This window comes from Nesoenas mayeri (assembly GCF_963082525.1).
Source record: "Nesoenas mayeri genome assembly, chromosome: 4".
Lineage (NCBI taxonomy): Eukaryota > Metazoa > Chordata > Aves > Columbiformes > Columbidae > Nesoenas > Nesoenas mayeri.
In genome coordinates this window covers 37,501,452-37,522,229 of record NC_137540.1, presented here as the reverse complement: position 1 = coordinate 37,522,229, position 20,778 = coordinate 37,501,452, and the positions used below count along the sequence as shown (strand labels likewise).

At 36.7% G+C, this 20,778-nt stretch overlaps 1 protein-coding gene across 1 annotated transcript in view; it reads right to left on the bottom strand.

Annotated features, from left to right (window-relative positions):
* The window catches only part of PALLD (palladin, cytoskeletal associated protein), a gene marked incomplete at both ends in the record, with an annotated part of 193,699 nt that extends 173,684 nt beyond the window's left edge, over positions 1–20,015 (bottom strand). Inside the window, one exon of the mRNA XM_080343535.1 lies at positions 18,973–20,015. Within this exon, the coding sequence (XP_080199661.1) occupies positions 18,973–20,015 (1,043 nt within the window). The remainder of the gene's footprint in view (positions 1–18,972) is intronic.
* Positions 20,016–20,778: the final 763 nt, after the last annotated feature.

The window sequence follows — 20,778 nt, the reverse complement described above, 5'->3', positions numbered from 1 at the left end:
TTTTTTTTGTTTAAAGTAAAGGAAAATTTTTAGGTCAACTGAGATCACTGTAACTGCTGGTCTCATTGCTGGTGCAAAATAAGGGGTGTTGGCAAGATATTGTAAAGACCAGAGTCAAGAAGAGATTTGCCAGGCAACGTATTTCAGTTTGAAAGCAGACTTTGCTGAAGCTCATGGGAGATTCATACCACGTACTACAAAAATTATCAGAGCATGGGCCTTTCCTGGAAAAAGGACTTGAATTTTGTTTTCACAAAGATAAGTATAAATTATCTTCCTCTCCCTTGAAAATGGAGAACTAGTCGTCTAGATTGAATAACTTGCTCTGGAAAAAAACCCAAAACTTTTTAGATTAAAGGAACTTCGGTGCTTCTATTAAGATATTCAAGACAAAGAATGCAATCAAAGAATACAAACAAGCTTTTCAGCAAATGCAGTTTTTGTAGATTGTTTTCCATTTTTTTGTGTGTGAATCCCTATGATTTTGGATATTAATTCTATAACTTAAATATTCATCCACTGTTAGACAATGTTCATTTTACATCAGCAAGATAAAAATACATGACTAGAGATAACATTCCCCTATGACTCAACTTTCACATTCACTTTTCCACAAAAAGTTGAGGAATAGATGCTTTTCCAATGGTTACCTGAAATACCAAGTTAGAGTTTTTTACAGAATTAAGTAAAAGAAGGGGAGGAACCAAAGGACAGCAAAACAGTATTCTCCTGGCTATTCTCTTTGCTCTATCACATGCAGAGCATTGAGTTGTCTTAATCACATATTTGTACAACAAAAACAGAGAACTGGATTTAAGTAGCAAATTTCCAAGCCTCTGAAGAACTCAATTTGCTAAAGTCAAAATTTTGATTTGCACCCTAAACCCCACAGAAGTGCTCTGATATTAATCATGAAGAACCCCATGCAAATTCTTTCTAAACTGAGCAGTTAGTACAGCATGTACTGGTTCATTTGCCAAAGGGTTTGAAGTTTAAAATTGCATATAACACACTTCCTGTTCCCTGTTTAGAATGCAGTGTTCAAGTTATAGGTGAAGAAGTTAATAATTGAGAATGTTAGAACAGGAGAAAAATGAACAGTTGTCATACTATGAATAAATTATAATGCAGCAAATTGGGATCATCTTTGGGACCAATATTTTTGTTGCAGTTTGAACTATCTAGATATTGCATAATGTAGCAGCCTTAAAATACATACTGTGAAACAAAATATCCACACCTATAAAAGAAGCTGCATACAAAAACCTGTAATGTCTTTTATACAAACTGCACTACACTAAAATCAGCAGAGTAAACTATATAGTTAATAGAAGCAATAATTAATGAATCCAATCTGTGTTTAAAATGCAAAGTATTGAAGTACAATCCAGCCTCGTGCTGAATGCTGATGTAGTAGAGCTGTCTTTCAAATAGGCAGGAGGGAGAGTAAGAAACTGTGCTTTGAATCATGATGACAACACCCAGTTAAAGGTTTCCTATCCAACACCATCCAGCTAGGGAAAATCCAATATTGCATCTTCCTTTTCAATCCAAAGCAGTTCATTTCTATCTTCATGTCATATACCTCAAGAACAGTCCTTCTGAGGACAAAGCTGTGAAGAAACATGATATAGTAGGCCTGCTGTAACTGTTAAACTAGGGGAGGCCTTCATTTAAGGATGGTTTCTGCATCAGTTTATATAGGAATTCATTGTGGGTCTTATGCCAGTCCTGGGTTCTGGAGTGACTTTGGCTGTAATATCGCACTACACAAAGTGACATGAATCCAGTTTTCAGGTTGTCACTTACCTGGATTATAGCAACAGAGGTGTTCCCTCTATCCAATAGAGATAAAGTTAATCTCATTTAGGTTGTGTTTTAGTTTGTTTATTATTTTTTAGAGGGGGATGCTTTGATCAGTGATTTAGAAATCCTCTGAGAATAAAGAGGTTGAAATTCTGAATCAACAGCCTCTGAATCTGCAGTCAGCAGCATGTTCTAGAATTACAATGCCCGGCATCTGTAATAATTCCCCAGTGAACTGCAAATCACAATCTCCACCTACTTCCTTTATAGGTAAAGTCCCTCAAAATTACCTCTCATGGGTTTTGGGGAAAACAGGCTTTTATAGATTCCTTCTGGCCATCTGGCAAGCCTGAGGAAGCTCAGATAGAATCAAGTCTCCTTCTGTCCCAGCCCTCCCTAATTAAACTTGAAAGCCCTCACCAGTGGCAATGCTGTTTTGGAAAAAAGGCAGAAAATATACAGTAACATTTACCTCTGTAAGGATACAAGTATTTTCCCTTACTCTTCACTATACAAGAGACTCACTGTACTAACATCTCCAGCAAATTATAAATTGAGAATTAAGTTGTCCATCTCTATTATCCTAAGTGTCAAAGGATTGAAATATTTAGATCCAGTCAATATAGATATTAATTGATAATAAAGACTGCAACATACAGATGCTCTCTGCAGTGTATCGGAAAGACGTACTAAAAAAAATAAGTTCAGTATTCTAGTTTGGATTATTTTATACTGCTTCATAACTACAATTCAAGTTCTCCCTAAATTAACATCTCTAAGAAGAATACCTTCTAACAGGAGTTCTTAACAAGCAACTATCCAATACAAAGAGAATAAATATTTACCTGCCTGAGTTTTTGCCTTTCCAAAGGTGCTTCACTGATGACTGCTTAAGTATGATCATAGTTTAGGAGACATAAAAATTCAGATTTAATTAAGAAAGCTGTTGGAGTGCAGAAACAGAAACTGAGAGAATTTCCCCATTTTTTGGAAATCTATAGAATATTATACCAATACATAGTGTTGAAATTAGATTTCTTGGCTTTATGCATGACAGAACTCAAAGACTTTAGGAACATAAATCCCATTGATTGATTATAATGGAACACACTATCCAAAGACTCTCCATGCAGCAACTAGGAGAATTAAATTTTCTATGGATTAGTCATTCAGAATTAAGGCAGAACCTTAAGATGAAAGTTATATTTCCCTACTTTTTATTAAGATCTTCAATTCTGCATAAGAACTTCCCCGTAGATATTTTTGCCTTTTCCTAAAACACTAATACTCTGAGTAACTTCCACTTATCTTCTGGAGGCACATATCAGTTGGTCACTGCAGATTTTAAAAGGCTTTGGTTTATACTGCTTGTAAACAGGCTACTTGGTGAATAGTTATGTTAGTTACCTAAATGTAAGGCTTCACTGTTTAAAAAGTAGAAAATTCTGAGCAAAGGGATCCAACTGGAACTAAGAGTGAATTTTACCAATAAGTATTTAATAGAAGATGGTTTTATATATTAAGAATAGGAAAAAGGAGAAGTCACTTTTATATCTTACATTGCACTTGTTAGTTATCTACACAAATTCATTCCTGTTACTTTGTGAACTAATTGGTTCAGCAGGTGTTTCCATTCAGAACTAGCTGAGAAGCAGATTTCTAGGAAGAATGGTGCAAATCAGTAAAAGTTTTGATGAGCTTCACGTTCTGCCAAGTGGAACATCTGGTACTGCATGAAGAATTCTAAGCCAGCACACATTTTAATCTGCCTACATTGAACAATAACAGAAATTCACTCTTCAAACACTATAAAATATATTAAAAATTAACTTTAACTTACATAATTCAAACTATGCATATTGCATTCATTTTATCTAGAGCTATGCTTTAGCCAAAAATACACATGTCAATTGACTTAAGTATTATCTTCATTCAAATAACTTTTTTTTTTAAGGGAATAAGGTAGAAACTAAGGCAGTTCACATTCAAGCTTGAACTATGGATAACTGCCAATATGAGATCCATGTTTCTGCTTGATCTCTGAGTTTAAGTATGATATTACAAAGAATATCTCTGTGCCCACTCATGGTCAAACATAGGCATGTAGAATGTCTAACTGGTTTTAGGTTTGTTTCATTGGTTTTTTTTTTTTTTTTTTTGTTTGTTTGTTTTGTTTTTCTTCCCCACACTGCCTCTTAAAAGCAAACCTGTCATAACACAGAGGGACACTTGACCAAAAAGACTCACCTTTCCTTTCAGAATAGGCTATATAGAAAGCATATACAAAGGTAACAGGTTCTGACAGCATCTGATGCTATACCTGGCCCCTAATTATCAGTGTATTAATGCTTTATCCATTTCACTAATATGTCAAAGGGGGAAAAAAAAAAAAAATAGTAGAAGAGTAAAATGCTAAGAATGCTGGATTGTGGCTAAATGGTAAATGGTCTTCTATGAAGCTTGTTATCAACTTGCACTTGTCAAGGCTAGTCTATAGGAGTAGGAAACTCTCCATTCATGTTAGTTCAGTTAATACATGCCTCAGCTACTCACAGGACAAATATTTAAGTGGTCTTCTCATAAGCAATGATTTGGCCTTGTATTATCTTAGTTGCAACATCTTCTATGACATTAAAAGAATCCATAGTTAGCAATGGGTACCTGTCAGTTGTACCATAAATGAGAGATAGATTCTATTTGTCTAATCGTTTTGCCTTGGCCATCTGAAAAGCACTACCTTATCAAATAACAGGAGATAAACAAAAGCTGTTCATGTGTTATACAAGCTGTCTATAAAGCAATGAAATGCTCAGATGAAAGGCACTATTGAAAAGTATTAATTATTTTTTTAACATTAATGCATGCATACACTGCAAGTATACATTATTAACAAGACGGAACAATTAACAACTTCAATATGAAGCAGCATGTTAGTGTTAGACTAAAAGAAACCTGTCTTCATAATAGACTTGTTGCGCAAAAATTTAAGTCCTCTACTTGCTTTGACCTGCAGGTAGCTGAAAATACCCAGTGGTTTAGGAGTGATTCTACCTGGTAATTAACTCCAGCTCCCAAGCATTTTAACTTATTACTGTTTCCCACAGGAAGTCTGGCCTGTTTGAGTTCACACTACTCCTTGAGTTGTGTACTTATCTACACTGAATAGTGTCACACTAACTGTAGCAGAGTTTATTTAAGGAAATTAGGGTTCTTAGTGTCTGGTCTACAACAAGCACTGTGACATGAAGTACTTCAGTACATCAGACAAGATACTTCTATACAGGCATTTGCCCCTTCTGCAACTTAAAGGTATCTTCATATATACAAGTGAAATTATATAGTTGAATTATTCCTCCTGGTTTATTTAATACAATAGCATCTCTTCTCTACCCAGATTACCTTGGTGTATATTTAAGAAGTCTGCTCATTTCCTGATTTACAGAAACATGTCATATAGATACTGATTCAAGTTTTTGTTACTTAAGCAAGCCCCTTACTATATCAGGTGTTTGCAATTTTTCGACTATTCCTACTGATCAATTCTCATTTTGTGAATTGCCTCAGACCAGGCAACTGACACAGGCACAAAGTAGCAATTAAGTTACATGAATTAATGTAATAAATGAAAGTTTTCTAGAGGATAAAAACTAAAAAACAGTTATATGTCTAAGGTGACAACACCTCAGTGAAGACATATTCTGTGCAAAGCTAAACATGCAAATTCTATTTATTTGCTACCTTAAAAGAAACGCTATTTTTCAACATCCAAAAGTAAAAAAAAAATTATTTTAATCTTCACTTCTTTGCTAAAGAATGTGGAATGTTAGAACTGGTGCCAACATAAAAAGTTTTGTGAGTAAGTAACTTGGTGAGAAACAATTACAATGCCTCAGACATAAATAAAACAGCTGTTCTGCATATAGTGCATGTTCAGAGGTTTTGTAAAGTTCTATCTAAAGAAGGAACAACAATATTCTTTCATTATTATATCCCTTGAACATCACTCCCACATACCCTAAAAAGCTACCCAAGACTTCTATCTATTTATTTATTTCTACCAACCCCACTGTTGATCAGAGTGACCACAGAGTGAAAGGAAGAATTTCACTGGGTTTACAGAAATAATAGGTCTATTTACTGCTATTCTTGCACCACTCACTTCAAAATGTGACCATGCTTCTACAAGGTATAAAAACAAAGCACTGTTAATGCCTTAACTTTCCCACTTTACATCTTTCTGCTCAGGGAAAGAAATACAGATTTTATGGAAGGACTTACTCTCTCATTTTCATAAGTGACAGGGAGCAGGTAGACAATGGAATTTCTTTTAGTCCTTTCTTTCACTTTGCATAGGCTGAAAGGGGAAGCCCAGGGCCTATTAAATGATCCACATCTACAGTCCACTTAACAGAGCCCTATCAAACTGCAACACTTGTTAAAAGAACATACTTTCCATAGGGGTTCTATTACTAATAAAATAAGCTCAATTTTCACTGCTGTTTAACTATGCTTCTTCTATGTTTGGTCTATTATAAACTTTTAGTCCATAGCCTTCTCCATCTCCCTCTAAGCTCTGTCAGCTCCAATTGCATGAACTGAAGTCTAGCATTTTCAGTCATCAGCTGTGAATGTTTACAGAAAAGTCCTATTTGTTCAACTTCATCATCAAGATCTCTAAAGTTAGCTTTCACTTTGTCAAGAATGCATTTACAGAGCATATTTCAGACATGATTAAGTTTTTTTATTAGGAAATAATTTTTAAACTATCAAGTTTCGAAGTGATAATTGCATTTACTTAACTTGTATATAAAAAGTGACATATTGTATCTTACAAAGCTATGTCCTGTTCAAGTAATGTTATTAAACTGCTGTAATTATCCTTAAGAAACTTAAGCAATCCAAGATGTGGTATTGCCTTTAGGCAAATGAGCAAATATGTCAAAGAATATTAAGCATAATATTTTAAATAGATTTGGAATAGCACTGCATACTTGTTGAACGTTGGTAAGTAATGATAAGCTGAGGAATGTCCTGTTGGAGAGCAGTGTAGGGAAAAGGGACCTGGGGGTCCTGGTGAACAGCAGAATGACCATGAGCCAGCACTGTGCCCTTGTGGCCAAGAAGGCCAATGGCATACTGGGGTGTATTAGAAGGGAAGTGATTAGCAGGTCGAGAGAGGTTCTCCTTTCCCTCTACTCTGCCCTGGTGAGACCACATCTGGAATATTGTGTCCAGTTCTGGGCCCCTCAGTTCAAGAAGGACAGGGAACTGCTGGAGAGAGTCCAGCGCAGGGCAACAAAGATGATTAAGGGAGTGGAGCATCTTCCTTATGAGGAAAGGCTGAGGGAGCTGGGTCTTTTCAGCTTGGAGGAGACTGAGGGGTGACCTCATTAATGTTTATAAACATGTAAAAGGTGAGTGTCAGGAGGATGGAGCCAGGCTCTTCTCTGCGTCAACCAATGATAAGATAAGGGGCAATGGGTGCAAATCGGAACACAGGAGATTCCACTTAAACTTGAGAAGAAACTTCTTCACACTGTGGGTGACAGAGCACTGGAACAGGCTGCCCCAGCGGGGTTGTGGAGTCTCCTACTCTAGAGACATTCAAAACCCACCTGGACACATTCATCTAGGTGTTTCTGCTCCGACAGGGGAATTGGACTAGATGATCTTTCAAGATTCCTTCCAATCCCTAACATTCTGTGATTCTGTGATACCAGAATTACCAACTCCAAATGTTTCTCTCCATGAAAAGCCTCACTACTTCATTTCTCTTCACATTTCAGTACAAATAAAGCAGTCCACTCCCAAAACAAGTGAGTTCATTCCCACCTCTGTTCTACTTAGCTGCTAGATTAAGTTTCCGTTTTCATAGATCGATACTTTCAATCAGTCTGTGACAAGCAGATTGCTGATGTATTTCCTCACTGTCAGACATCTTGGCTATTAATGCTTTGCACAACACTGGAAAGGTTCAGGGACCACATGTAAGACTTATACAAATAAATACTGAAACATGAAGTAAAAGCAGCATCTTGGAATATTGCCTCTGGCCCTGTTTCAGCATCACTTTTTTTTGGAAACCTCTGTTTTAAAACTAATTCAATTAAGCTTAGTTTTTAAATTGAAATTATTTACTATGGACACAGCAAGTAAAGTGAAAGAGCTTTCTGAAGACATGTGGTGCCTTATTATTTTAGAGTTCATCCAAATCTCATTCAATTCCTATGTAAATAGAAGGCAAAAATTCCTTATATGTTTTTTTCACTATGCAGATAATAGCACAATTTTTCTTATTTTAGAAATGTAATTTTAATGAATTTACTTTTAATCTTTTCACATTAGCTGTCAAGCATAGAAAAAATTTAAAATGCACTTTGATAACATTTTCATCTCTCTTTGAGACTTCTTATAAATACTAGTTAATATGTTATTTATTTATGGAGCATTAGCAGGGAACATAAGAACTGCATACTTTTACTGAGAGGCAGACAAAGCAGAACAAAGGAACAATGAAGTGAACCAAGATTCTTTTAAACTTTCAGTAATGTAATCAGAAATACACCAAGACAGTGACATTGGCATTCATAAATAGACAGAGAAAAATAAAGTAACAGAGCTGGAATTCTTTTCCTAAGTCCAATTTGAAAGAACAGACCTAGCTAAGTTTCAACAACTTTTTACTTTTTTTTTTTTTTGTACAGTTGCCTTTTATAACACCCATCTTCATACACTTAACAGGCTTTATTATTCCTGTTTTCAGGATGGGAAACAAAAAATAAAGTCTGCTATTTTCTAAAACGTAAACTACAAAAGATATTTCAGTGTTCATGAAAAATACTAAACATACAGGTCTGAAGAAAGAGAGCCTGGTGATGCACAGAGCCTGTATAACAAAGATGAGAAAATGCATATGTCACATAGTCAAAACTGTTCTACAGAGACAAGAAATAAATGAAATGTAAGAATAACCCATGATCTAAATCCAGGATCTATAGCTCCTCCTTGGGACTTTTATCCGTATAAGAAGTGAACAAACAGACAGTCTGTGTGTCCTCCAGCCATACCACGTCCCCAACCATACCCACACATTCTCAATTTTAAATCTTTGAATATTCATTTTATAAAACCAATTGATCTCTCAGACTAAGTTATGCTTGAACTAGCAATCTGTTTATTTTATAAGACTTTCATAAATTATCCCATTATCACAATCTGGACTTTATAAAGGTCATTTCACCTACAAAATAGCCCGGCTCTCCAGATACCCATTTTAAATACTATACTCTATGGTTTTAAGCAGCAATGACAAAAAAAATCCCCATCAAAATAAAATATTTGGTTATCATATAATACAAGAGTCTCCTAAATGCTGTTCTTAATTAGTGTAATGAAAAATAATAAAGAATCCTCTTTCCAACATCCTTGTGGTTTTAAGGTAAACAGAGTATTACTTATCACACAGAATCACAGAATGTTAGGGATTGGAAGGGACCTCAAAAGATCATCTAGTCCAACCCACCTGCTGGAGCAGGAACACCTAGATGAGGCTACATAGGAAGGCATCCAGGTGGGTTTTGAATGTCTCCAGAGTAGGAGACTCCACAACCCCGCTGGGCAGCCTGTTCCAGTGCTCTGTCACCCACAGTGTGAAGAAGTTTCTTCTCAAATCCAAATGAAACCTCCTGTGTTCCAGTTTATACTCATTGCCCCGTCTTATCATTGGTTGTCACAGAGAAGAGCCTGGCTCCATCATTCTGACACTTACCTTTTACATATTTATAAACATTAATGAGGTCACCCCTCAGTCTCCTCTTCTCCAAGCTAAAGAGACCCAGCTCCCCCAGCCTTTCCTCATAAGGGAGGTGCTCCACTCCCTTAATCATCTTTGTTGCCCTGCGCTGGACTCTTTCCAGCAGTTCCCTGTCCTTCTTGGATTGAGGGGCCCAGAACTGGACACAATATTCCAGGTGTGGTCTCACCAGGGCAGGGCAGAGGGGGAGTTAACTTATGAGTTAAGAAAACTGCTGCCCTACTAGCATTTTTCAGATATGTCACACTATTTTTAAAGCAGGTAAGTGCATTATCTAAACAGGCCTTATATCCGCTGCATGTTTTCACCAAGATGCAGAAAATTCAGCCAGTGTGAACTTTAACTGCCACAAAATGGAGAATGGAAAAGGAAACATTTGAAAGACACAGGTTATCTACTTAAAACCTGCAGGCCACAAATTACTACAGGCAGCTACCGCAATAGTTTAACCATTTGCACTAGGGTATAAACCCTCGCTTCCCCAATAAGGCCCACTAGTCCAGAGCTCTGTTCTAAGACAGAGCAGTTTCAGAAGTCACTGAAGTGACTTTCAACATTACATTCCAGATCAGCCCCGAAGGAAACTGAAACCCCAGCAATGCCTGGAGATGGACAGGCCTTATCCCAAATCAACAAAAGCAGACAAACAAAATTCAAGACATAAGAATGGCATAGCATGGTCCAATAAACCAAGAGTATAAAAGGAAATAAATGAGAAGGGAAGAAGGGCTAAAAGAATAAGAAGGTCAAGACTGCAAATAGCTATTAGTTTGACTCATAAATGAAGAAAAAAAAAAAGTAAAAGACAAGATTATTGATACATGAGGACTAAGAAAAAAATATAAGTGACGGAATAATATGGAGGATGTTGACATATTGTTTTAATATCTATAGATATTATATTTTAATTTGAATGCAAATAAAATACTAAATGACATGTTACTGCTGAACAGATTTCTGAAATGAATGTATTACCAGATTAAAATGGCTAACTTTTTTATCTACACTCAATATTACACACACTGTTTATACTTTCAGATGGTCTTCAATGTTCCATGCACATAAAAATACCCAAATCTACAAAGATAACGTTTTATGATCCAAGGAACTCCTTAGGTGGAAAAATCTTCCTCCATTCTTAACAAGCACTTTCTCTTTGCAGATTAATAAGAAGAGAGATCAGTGCAATTCTACTCTGAAATGGTTAGTAAAAGAGCATTGTAGATTCCTGTATAAAAGTACATTTTTTTGACAAAATAGTTTCATAAAGAAAACCAGCCAGACTATGGGGAGAATATAAGAAAAATGTTTATATTTGGAAGAAGTTTAACATCCAACTCCATCAACTGTCTCCCTTGGAAGTAAATACAAAATATTCTGGGAACATTTCTTGTTTACAAAAGGTTGCATAGTAACAAAGAACCACTATTTCTTGTTACCCTGTTCTAAACATTAATAAACAATTATAACAACACTGTGAATGAATGGAATAGAAACTATTGTGTAAATTAAGGAAGTTTTTTTATAATAGATAGATTCTTACTGTAAAGTATTGCATTTGGTAATAAATTAAACTAAAGTAAAACCACCACAAATGCACACAATGAACAGAAATCCAGTAAAGCAACAGATCAAAGGAAAAAATGAAACTTAATGGAATTACTGTGCTTAAATGTTGTTAAAATACTTTGTATATTCATTTCAGTTAAAATGAAACATGTCACTTCATCCTAAAACTATGAATACTTGAATAAAAACACTAAACCAAGCAGGTCTCTGATATAGCTGTAAGGGTGCTAGAGCACCTAGAGAAACACATGAGGATATAGGTATGTTAAAACAAGGAAAAATAATGAGAGAAACTCTGCTATAATTACAATATTAGTAATGAATTTGGACAAGTTTAAATGACAATTCTCAATAACAAAAACTGCAAAGATTCAGAAATAAACCATTTGTGTAATCAATACTATCTCTGGCACAAAGTTGCACTTCAGTTTTTGCAACAGAATTGTTATCTATTTCTATCCTCTCTCAAAAAAGAGTGAGCTTCAATTTAAAACATACATATAAGAAATAATGTGACAATCACATTAAACCTCAATAAAATATTTTTTACTGTATAAGAATAATAGATTTGGCTGTTAATGTCTTCCAAGTCACAAGAGCTCTCTCCTGCTACTTAGAGCACACACTAATCCTTTCAATCTTTTATAAAGTATTTCTCCAATCACTATAGCTACCATGATGCTTATAGTCTAGTATAAAGTCTGCTATTAAGACACATTAAACATCTAATGGTTCAGAAGAAAGTTTAGTTCTTGAGCTAGCAAATAAGAATGTAATTAACAAATACTTAAAACAAGTTCATCATAAAATGGTTTCACTAAAGCTTCCATCTTGAATAACACAAGTATGTATTTAAGCTTCTGAAAAGATTTGAAAAGCAGGACCTGAATCACCTGGTTCTAAACTCTAACCTGAATAGTTCAGATTTTACAAATGGAAAAGGAACAGTTCTGAAGATAACTATTAAAGAGCTTATACAAAAAAGTGAGGAACACACCCAAGAAACACATTTTTTTGAAGCAGGGATACCTAGAATTATCAAACATGTTGTTAAATATGTTCCATTAAGACACATATATAAATACCTATTCATAGTTTATTGAAAAAAAAAGTAGTAAAGCCTTACCATTACGAAACACCTACACCTCCTACCAAGTCACTGGTATGCTTCATTACAACTACAAAATAGACACAACGAGAGACTTCAGGAAACAAAACCAAATGGTCCCTTTAAACCACAGTTCTCCTACCTGAAATCAGGCCTAGTAAAGAAGCAGAAACTGCATCTGTAACACCCTTCACATTCCCAAGACAACTGTAGGTAGTTCAGTCACTATTGTCTTGTACACCTGGATTTCCTCCCAGCTGTGTGCATCTGTTTTAAGCATTACTTAAACTGATGATCAATATTCTGTGCAGCTGTGCCTGATTAGAGTCCTGGGGGATCACACTCTTTATTATAGGAAGACTATGGTGGAGACATAGCTTATTGCACGTTTTTAGACTTTGAAGTTTTTAAAGGCTGTAAAACTGGGGAAGTTTTGTGAAGTTGTAGATATCAAGATCACTGGGTTTTATTATAAATGTGTTGTAGTCTGTATTTGTTTCTATATTTTCTAAAACCAGTTCTGGATTACATGTTAGAAATGTTTCTAGGTGGAGATTCTAGCTCCTTGATACAGTGAAATTTAAGTAAACATCACTAAGGAGAAGATAAAGGGTTATAATAAGAACAGATTCCTTAAGGCAAAGAAAGCATTCTCTATTATTCACATGTAGTATGCAGGAAGTGTTGTGTTTTCTTTGTTTTCTTTTGGGGGAGTGGGGAGGGGCAGTTTCTTGACTTTGCTGTTGAAGATGGAAGAGAATACACTTTGCACAAAAGGTTTCAGTGTCCATTGTGCTACAGAATCTGGGTGAATAATCATAACTTACAGCTGAAGGCAGACCTCAGAAGTAATTATTCAGGTAGTGAGGCAAATGCTGAAGAGGTCCCAGTAGGTATGTGCTTCAGCTGGCTCAGTGCTCACTTGGGTATTTTAAGTACTTCACTGTTGACATGCTTTGAAGGAGAGCTACTGATTGATACAATGGTTTTGAGAGTAATATAGAAAATTTCTGTTTCAACTTATATTTTATATGCTTTAGACCTTTTTTAGAAGACACGTATCCTAGAACTTCTCAAACTAGCCTACTTTGCTACATCTTAAGATTAGAATCTGGGTTGTTCAGCAATGTTAAAATTGTTCTGACCAGTGACAAAATCTTTGTTGTTAGATATTCAATTTTCTGCTAGTAGAACTAGTAAGTTAAGGATTTAATTTTGAGGAAATGTAGTGGTTCTTGAAATTTAACTGATTGTTTTCTTGACTGATTCAACCCTAAGTTTCTAGTTAAAGTCCTTCTGTCAAAGTTTATGTATTTTACCCTTGTAGAATAAAGCTACTTTAGTGAAGATTAGTCACTCAAACTATAATACAGTTTTTACTTTCTATGTGATACAGCTATTAACATCCGAGGAACTTAAATTTTAAGAGGCCTTCTTAGTCACAAAATCTTCAAATATAAACCTTGTTCTTACACTACATTTCGTGGTTTCTTTGCTTACAATAAGATTCTGTAATCTTGTTAGCCTCATAAGAAGTGTAGTAGATTAAAGAAGGAGTCTACCTTGAATTTGGATAGGTTGAGGACTTTGGAAAGTTTAACTGCAAGAAAGCTATGAAAAGGGAAGAAAGCCAGTTATAACAATTATTGGGTTCCAGTTTAAAATGTGATGCACAGAAAAACAGTAATATGCTAAACAGTCTGAAATATTTAAGTAGCTTCTTTTGAAGGCCTTTTGCTCTGCTGTCGATCACAGAATAACAAGATGACTTGGATGAACTTATGGCCACCAGTGCTTTATTCTGCCTCAATATCAGCTGTGCTCATTATTAAGCTGGACAACTTATTGGTTGCTGGGAAAAACAACAACATAGTTAGTGCTTTTTTTGGTCACCATAAAACTTATGTTATTTTATCATTACTTTAGGAACTACAGCTTCTGGTTATTTTATTCCCAGCTGAGACAAAAAAAAAAACAACCCACAACAAAACAAAACAAACATAACCAAAAACCCTGCAACAAACAAACCAAAACAAAAGCCCATGAACAAACAAACACCGCCGCCCCGCCCCCCCCGCTCCCCCCCGAATTGCTTTCTACTTTTATCACACCACATAGAGTTCCAACGATATTACTTGCAGTGGCTATGTTATTGAAACTGGCTTTTCTGGGAAAAATCAGAACAACCGAAGCCTGAGTTCTGCAGATTTTATTGCTGTGTGCAAATGTACAGACCGTACTAATCTTTGCTTATGCCTATGTATCGCAGAATCACAGTATGTTTGGGATTGGAAGGGACCTCAGAAGATCATCTAGTCCAATCCCCCTGCTGGAGCAGGAACACCTAGATGAGGTCACACAGGAACATGTCCAGGTGGGTTTTGAATGTCTCCAGAGAAGGAGACTCCACAACCTCCCTGGGCAGCCTGTTCCAGTGCTCTGTCACCTTAACTGAGAAGAAGTTTCTTCTCAAATTTAAGTGGAACCTCTTGTGTTCCAGCTTGATCCCATTACCCCTTGTCCTATCATTGTTAGCCACTGAGAAGAGCCTGGCTCTGTCCTCGTGGCACTCACCTTTTATATATTTATAAACATTAATAAGGTCACCCCTCAGTCTCCTTTTCTCCAAACTAAAGAGACCCAGCTCCCTCAGCCGTTCTTTGTAAGGGAGGTGCTCCACTCCCTTAATCATCGTTGTTGCCCTATGCTAGACCCTCTCCAGCAATTCCCTGTCCTTCTTGAACTGAGGGGCCCAGAACTGGACACAATATTCCAGATGTGGTCTCACCAGGACGGAGTAGAGGGGAAGGAGAACGTCTCTCATCTACTAATCACCCCCCTTTGTAATACACCCCAGGATGCCATTGGCCTTCCTGACCACAAGGGCACAGTGCTGGCTCATGGTCATCCTGTTGTCCACCAGGACCCCCGTGTCCCTTTCCCCTACACTGCTCTCTAATATGCAATTTCCCAACCTATACTGGAACCTGGGGTTGTTCCCGCTCAGATGCAGAACTCCACACTTTCCCTTGTTAAATTTCATCAAGTTATTCCCTGCCCAACTCTCCAGCCTGTTCAGGTCCTGCTGGATGGCAGCACAGCCTTCTGGCGTGTATGCATCTCCTGTTCAGAAAGCTTTGCATGTGCTAACTGGCTGGATATTATGCCTCACAGACCAGGTAACTGCTCAGCTTGTTCTATAGCCCTTCTTTTGGCAATAATATCCATTTCTCTCTCGTACCTATTCAGCACTTTTCACAAAACGTTTAATGCCAGTTTCCTCAGAAAACAGTATGTAATTAAATCCAATTCATATGATTATGCTCCAAAGATTTTTTTCAAAGGCATTACAAATCAGAAATTCAGACTAATGGAATGGTTTTCTAAGTACAGTGCTTTAGAAATCTACATTGTTTTAGTTACCAAAACACATGAGAATGGTTAACTAATATTGTATCATTGATATTTGAGTTCTTTTGTTTAATCATATAAAAATCAAATTTACAGAAATGTTCCTAAAAGTGGCACAAACAGCAAACATTCTTCACTTGTTCTGCAATACATCAGTGGTTTTCAATAGGCTTTTATTTTTCCACTGCAACATATTAGCTATTTACTGGATATGCAGGATATACTATAAAACTCTTTCAGCTCCAGCAAGAGGGGGAGTGATGTGCATATTACGTAACTGTTCAGAAGTTCCTAGTAATGTTATTACAGTCTAGAGTCCACTACTAATCTTTGTGCACCCTTTCTTATCTTCTAAAGGAAAGAACCCCCTTCTTTCCCCGAGATTCAGAGACAGGACTTTGCAGTCTAACCCAAACAGCGCGCAAGTATTTGCCATGTCCTTACACGGTGAGCCCAGTCTCTTTAACCACTGAACGAGTCTTGGCTTTTGTTCTGTGAGCTCCCCAGCAGCGCTCAATAGCGGCGGGCTCTGCGCTTCCCCCTTGTGGGGCCCAGCCCTCGGGAGAAGCCCGGCCTGGCAGAGCCCAGCCTGTGCTGTGTGCGAGTGACCTCTGCAGCCACGGCAGCGTCATTACAGCAAGGTCCCGGTGGAGAACTGTATTGACTGCCAAAATGAATAGTTTTTTGAGTTACGGCTGCCGTATTTTTCTTCTCTTGAAGATCTACAATGAAATAGAGGCTAAAGGGGAAACGCATTTTTAGTGGAAAATTTTTAAAAGTAAATTTTTGTTAGTAAGCAATAGGTCTTCGAGTATATTCATAATTTTGTCTGCTGTTGCCAGATGGAGATTTATTAATAATTACTAAATAAAACCAACTTGAGAGTGGACCATGCAAGTATATAAACTGACTGTCAAGGAGCTTTGCAAGACACTGAGAAGCTGGCGTGAAGCAAATTTGCTATGATTCAACAACGGTCGTATCTGCAGACTAATAACATAGCACAATTATGGGTTTCAAAAAGCAAAATAAGCCAAAAGTTACAAATAAATTGATACTCCTGAGTTTACTTAAAAGTATAGTGAATTTTAAAATCATTTATTATGTCATGACTCATTCTGCTCAGTGATTAAGATTTGCCTTCTCCTTTAATGATTCTGCAAGAGTTTAGATTCAGAAAAGCAGAGTTCACATTAAAATTTAAAAAATATAAAGCTTTTTCATACATTTCTTGTAAATATCTTGATATTAGCAGCCACTGTAATGAATATAATGATGTAAGAGACCTAAGGAAAAAAAGTCCATAGCTTGTACACAACTTCCTAGTTCAGATGATATTTATGTGTGGTCCTGGAGTTGTATCACTGAAGACTGATGGTCCACCAAATAAAATAGGAGCAATGAGATACCGAAGCATTACAACAGTGCATCTTTGCTATTAAAACACTGTAACCTCATTGGTGCTGTCAAGCTCAAGCAAACTGCCTGTATTTCATAAAAGAAATAAATAATTTATCATTGTTCTGAATAGAACTGTACTTGTACCAATGGCTGGAAATAGAGAATATGTCAGTCTGATGTCACTAGTAAGGGTTTTTTTTGTTGTGATACGAAACTAAATGCCTGTTGACCCTAGGCTCTATGTAATGGGTGTTTAGTAATTCTGGTTTTAGAGATCCTCCACGCCTCTGTGCTGTCTATTCTAAGATCATTTTCACCCCACAAAATAAATTTTGTAACTGATAGATTGATGGTGGTGAAAACAGTGTTTCATTGTAGTAAACCAATATTGTCTATAAACTGGCTCTCAGTACCTTGATAGTCTTATTAATGACTCGATAAGTAGTATTCTAAAACAAACAAAACAAACAAGCAAACGAAAACTCACCAAAAAAATCATCAAAAAAACCCCAAACCAAACCACAACTTCGTGTCTCTTGCTTTCTTAGCAAGAAACTTCATAAGAATGTTTGTGTGTTTTTAAATTTTGTTGACAATCATCTAAAATTTTCGAACTGACAGCTCTGTTTATTCCTGTACCAAGAAGTACAAATTCTAAAAATATAAAGACTGATTTCAAAGGAGAAGTTCAGTTACCGTATGTATGAAGACACTGTTTAGTGATGGATATGAATTCCTAAGCCTGCATAGCTGCGAGACCTATACATGCGACTGTCTGCAAGTAATCAGAGGTAAGCCAATGCAAAATATTAGTAATTTCAAAGTGTTGAAAGACTGCACAGCAAAAGATACAAATAAATTTAAAGCACAACAATTGTTACAGGAGAGTGATTACTATGTTCCTTTAAGCAAATACTGAGAATGTTCAAAGAATTATAGAGTCTTCAGATGTAACTAAACAACCTTAAAGGAAGCTCTGAATGGGGAACTGCAAATTCTGTCCTGTTGAAACTTGTCTTTTGGGACAAAATTTTCCTTTGAGAATGTTGAATATGCTTAGTTGACTTTAAACAAAAGTAGGTTGTGAGGAACTCTTAAACTAGAGGTATAATCTAGCCATGTGTGTATTAGGCAATCGTATTAGCATTAAGGCTCAGACCTGTGGAGTGGCAAACACTGTTTATGCAGTTCTGGGTGACCTTAATTTCTATTAGCTTTACAAGGAAAGGAAGACAGTGGAACGTATTATGAGCTTTTCCTAATAAAAATAAAACATGTAAAAACAAACTTATGCAGCAGTTACTTTATGTTTTGTCATTGAAAAAAGTATGTGCACATAAATGTCACTACAAAGTATCAAAATAAGTTTTGAAATGGGGAACATCTTTATATCTTCTGGAAATGTCTTACACAAGAGAGTATTTGACTAGATCTAGAAAATTTTAGGTTATCTCATAGTATAGACCCCAAATCCCATTGGTATGGGGCTTGGAGATATTCTAATTAACTGAGACTAAAAACTGTATCAACTGCCTGATATATGCTCTTCAGGGGCAAATTGTGAATTCTTTCACCCAGATTAATGAGGTGACTGTCACAGAGAATGTTATTAGAGCTAATTCTGTTTCTAAATTTGCCATGTGGCTCTTCAATCAAGTAGAACTTCATTTCCCAAGCAGAAAATAATGAAATGCTCTAGAGAACTGAAGAGGTCAGAATCTGTTATTCCATGTGTTTACTAACCCCTGTGTGATCCACTCGTATGTGATTACCTCTGAGAAGGTTCACTGGGATACTTGGCATTGAGTATCTTCTCCAATCACAAGATGATATCTGGTGCCTTAATCAAAAGGCACATGCTTACCTGACATCAGGGACTGGGTTGCCAGCAACTCTGCACTCCAGCAATACTTTATTTCCTTCAGCAACTTCCTGGCTCCGAAGCTTCTGAGTGAATTGAGGTGGTGAAGTCCGATTCTCTTCCATGTTGATGAAAGGATGGCAAAGGACCACTTCACTCTGAGTGATGTTCTCCTTTTTAGAAAAGTGCTCTCCATTCAGATGAACCCCAGGTAATATTGCCTCAGGCTCAGTATCTTGATGTGGCTTGTCAAACTCCTGGCTCACTGAGGTACTTATGGGTAGTTGTTTCTTTTTAGGAGACAGGTATCCACTGTCTGGAGAAGAAGAATCCCCATCAGGACTTCGGCCTCTTGTCTTTGCTGCCTGTCTAAATATAGATGACAATTCTTCTATGAACGTGGCAGCTTTGTCACATAGCTTGTTCCTGAAAGGAACTTCTCCCTGGGATGCCAGTTCAGGTGTTGGACTTGTCTCAGGTACACCTGGGCCATCTTTCTCTGGATGTTTCAGGCTTCTAATGAAGCTGGGACTGGCAGTTAGCAAAGGTGAGGTGCTTGTTTGCCTTCTGGGAACCGTGACAACACTACTTGCTGTTTGAGGTGCAATGGATTGCTCTTTCCATTTGCTTGGAAGAACGTCACTTACAGCAGGTGAAGTCAGACTGCTTGCCTGAGGCCTCTGTACAGCATCTTGCTCCTGAAGTTTGGTATCCCTGAAAGAAGAATTTTCTGAATTGCTAGAAAGAGAAGTGTTGAAATGAGTAAACTCTGGTGCTGCTTTCTGATCCTCTTTCATGGAACTAGCAATGGCTTCCCGAGCTATGTCAAGGCTCTTGCATATTTCCTCTTGGGTAAGGAAGGCAGAAAGTTCATTTGAAAATTCCCCATTCTGTGTGTCTGGTAGGGAATCACAGAAATAGTCATGATAGGATGAAGCTTCTGACACATTTTCAGGATATCCCTTATTGGTGCCTTTCTCTGCACAGTAAACTTCCTTCAGCATCAAAGAAAGAGGCAATGACTGGCTACAGCTTCTCTCTTGCATCCTGGAAGACACAAATACAATTTTTCAGCAAATAAAAGAGAACTTGTTAATATAAATCCCTGTTATGGCCTGGTTCCCATAAGCTTAGACAGAAAACCTGGAGAAGTGTAGAACTCATTGATGCATGAAATACCATAAATCTTCATTTCTGTTAGAATGGGTGAGGGCTGCAAATTGTCTAGGTGGAAATGGGAGTACTTAAGAGTAATATTTCTCATGCGTCTTCCTTCAGAACTATGAAGACATCCTTTGTACATTGCCTAGCACAAAGCTGAATTCCACTGGGCCAATCTGAGTGATTTGTTATTTCACATCTGATTGATTATTTCATATCAATGCTATTACACTTTACTTTTCCTGATTTTAGACTTTTGATGATTTGGAGAATATATTTACTTTTCTCATACCCTTAACACTGCCTTTCAGTCACTAAACCATCAAATTCCAAGAGGAAAATATTGATCTAATTGAAACCATTTTGAGAATCTACACAAGTACGTCTGGGTTAGAAATTCCAAGTTATCCTTCCTGTTTAAAGTTGAGAATGTTTTTAATACTAATTGACTTCTTTTATTAATGATTTAAACTTGTTGCCTTTCAAAACAACTTAGTAGCACTTTTCTCAACACCAGTCAGTGGAACATCCAACTACCACATGCTAAAAATAAAACAAGAAAGAAATAGGTTTCACAACCTATGTGTCGCCCCACACCATCTAAGTGTATAAAGCATATTATGCATATTCTGTACCAGTTTCACAAAG